This window comes from Aptenodytes forsteri, unplaced genomic scaffold, assembly GCF_000699145.1.
Source record: "Aptenodytes forsteri isolate BGI_AS27 unplaced genomic scaffold, ASM69914v1 Scaffold603, whole genome shotgun sequence".
Taxonomy (NCBI): domain Eukaryota; kingdom Metazoa; phylum Chordata; class Aves; order Sphenisciformes; family Spheniscidae; genus Aptenodytes; species Aptenodytes forsteri.
The window spans coordinates 147,317-149,743 of NW_008794156.1; the positions used below are offsets into that span (position 1 = coordinate 147,317).

Sequence of the window (2,427 nt, forward strand, 5' to 3'; positions counted from 1 at the left end):
CTAATCCTGAACAAGCTTTTAAAAACCTACACATTCTCTGGGCCATTTTCTCTTTTAACTCAGGAGGCTGGTATGAAGCCTCTCTTTTCTCTGCTGAGGACAGACTAGTCTAAAGGCTTGTAGGCATGATCATGATGAAGCACCCTGAGAGGTTACAGCATCTTTCTTGAGCCACTTTATCTGGTCATGACTGGTGTTGGTTTACCCTGAATTCTGTGCCTAGGAGTTAGGAGATGTCTAAACAGTTATTCAGTTTCATTGTACAGATACATGAAGTTCTTGGCAGACTTGAAGGTGAATAGAGTGAGACTTGTCTCAATCCTAATGAAGATCTGCAAATCCTCTGCAGTTGACTTGGATAACTGAGACATACGAAACAGCATAGGACACCTATGTATAAGCGCCTAAATGTCCATGCATACGCAGAGATCTGAACTTGTCATCCAATGCTTCCTAAGCTTTCAAAAGAGAGAGTGCACCATGACAGGTCATCTCCTTCATTTTAAGATTTGTAACTATCATATGTGTCCAAGCTCCAATTCAAGGTGACTGAGAGTAGAATGAAACTATGAATTTAAACTAAAATTCTCCAGAGGTCAACTATTGTTCTAACAGAACATGCATATAACACAGACATCGTACCAGGTTAATATCAAATAGGTGGGAGGATGGAAAAACAGACTTATGGGCTGCTGGACAGGTTGGGTGGGATTTGTTCTGATTGTTTATCAAGACATCTAAGATTTCAGCATCTGAAACACAGACATCTCACAGGTGATTGAGAAGCCTAAGCATAGCTCTATAGATTTAGATATCATAAGCTATCCAGCATATCCACGCAAGGCTCACAAATGTGGCACAAGATCCACCTGAGTGCACCCTGTCTTCCCTGCATGGCAGATGGTGGCCAGGGTGCACATCATCAGTCTTCTCAAAGAGCAGTAGATGCATTGCTTTAGGACTGGAATTGACTTTCTGAATTTCATGTAAGCTACTGCTAACAACAGAGAGCTATTTGACTTAAGAAATGTACCATGCTGTTTCATTGTTGTCACTGTGTCTTTATTGTTCCAAGATGAAATCCTCTGAAGAAGGGACCACTGGAAATAAAACTTCTGCAATCACATTTGTTATCCTGGGTTTTTCTCATCGCCCAGATATGAAAGTCATCTTCTTCATCCTATTTCTATGTATTTACATCATCACGGTGCTGGGAAACCTAATTATTCTTCTTCTAATTAACATGGACCCTGTCCTCCACACCCCCATGTACTTCTTCCTCAGAAACTTGTCATTTCTGGAGATCTGCTACACCTCTGTCACCCTGCTGAGAGTGCTGGTCAGTCTTCTCTCAAGTGATACATCCATCTCTTTTGCAGGTTGTGCTGCGCAGATGTATTTCTTTCTGTTCTTTGGGGCGACTGAGTGCTGCCTCTTAGCTGCTATGGCATATGACCGCTACCGAGCCATATGCAACCCTGTGGATTACATGGTTATCATGAATAAGAAAGAATGCATGCAGCTGGCTGCTTCCTCATGGATATGTGGCAACCTTGTGGCCCTTGGGCACACTACATTTATTTTCTCTTTGCCCTTCTGTGGCTCCAACGTGATCAACCATTTCTTCTGTGAGATCCAGCCAGTGCTGATGCTGGTGTGTGTGGACGCTTATTGGAGTGAACTACAGATCATTCTGGCTGCTGCCTTTGTCATCATGATGCCTTTTCTTCTCACTTTGGTGTCCTACGGCCTCATCATTTCCTCCATCCTCAAAATCGGGTCTGCCAAAGAAAGGTATAAAGCATTCTCTACTTGCTTCTCACATCTCACTGTAGTGACATTATTCTATGGGACAGTTGTGTTCATCTATATACGTCCCAAATCCAGCTATTCCCTGGATGCGGACAAGGTTCTCTCTCTGTTCTGTTCTGGGGTGACCCCTATATTGAACCCTTTTATCTACAGCCTTAGGAATAGGGAGGTGAAAGGAGCTCTCTTTAAAATGAGAATGAAGCTATTTTACCACAACTTCTAGGTTAGTTCCCCTCAGCTGGACAACCATCCACAAATATCTGACCTCAGAAGAAGCACCAGCACATTGCCAAGGGGGATATAGGAAAGATCAGTGACAGGACTTTAGGATAAGAAGGCACTCAGCTCACCAGAGTTTAAAAAAAGTAATTAGGTGTCTAAACAGGAGTATCTGGTGGCATTTGAAGTGCATAGCCACCAGCTGCCATTATAGAACATGTGAATCTCCATTAAGTTACAGTTGCCAGTATCACATGAAGATCTTGGATACAGAAGGATGTCCCATGTGATCCCAGGCACATACCTTTAAGCATAAGAATTACTCCCCAGATGTCTATGACATACTAGATGGAAGGGATGCTATCGAGATGGACTTTGACAGGCTAGAGAGTTGGG

At 42.9% G+C, this 2,427-nt stretch overlaps 1 protein-coding gene across 1 annotated transcript; it reads left to right on the forward strand.

Annotated features, from left to right (window-relative positions):
* The first annotated feature begins 1,075 nt into the window (after positions 1–1,075).
* Positions 1,076–2,035, forward strand: LOC103899625 (olfactory receptor 10C1). The gene has a single exon (XM_009280129.1). It carries the CDS (start codon positions 1,076–1,078, stop codon positions 2,033–2,035), a length of 960 nt encoding a protein of 319 aa, XP_009278404.1.
* The last annotated feature ends 392 nt before the right edge of the window (positions 2,036–2,427 follow it).

Bases quoted from the DNA above. Each gene is read 5' to 3' on its own strand.
- LOC103899625 (XM_009280129.1), top strand. From the start codon at position 1,076: ATGAAATCCTCTGAAGAAGGGACCACTGGAAATAAAACTTCTGCAATC.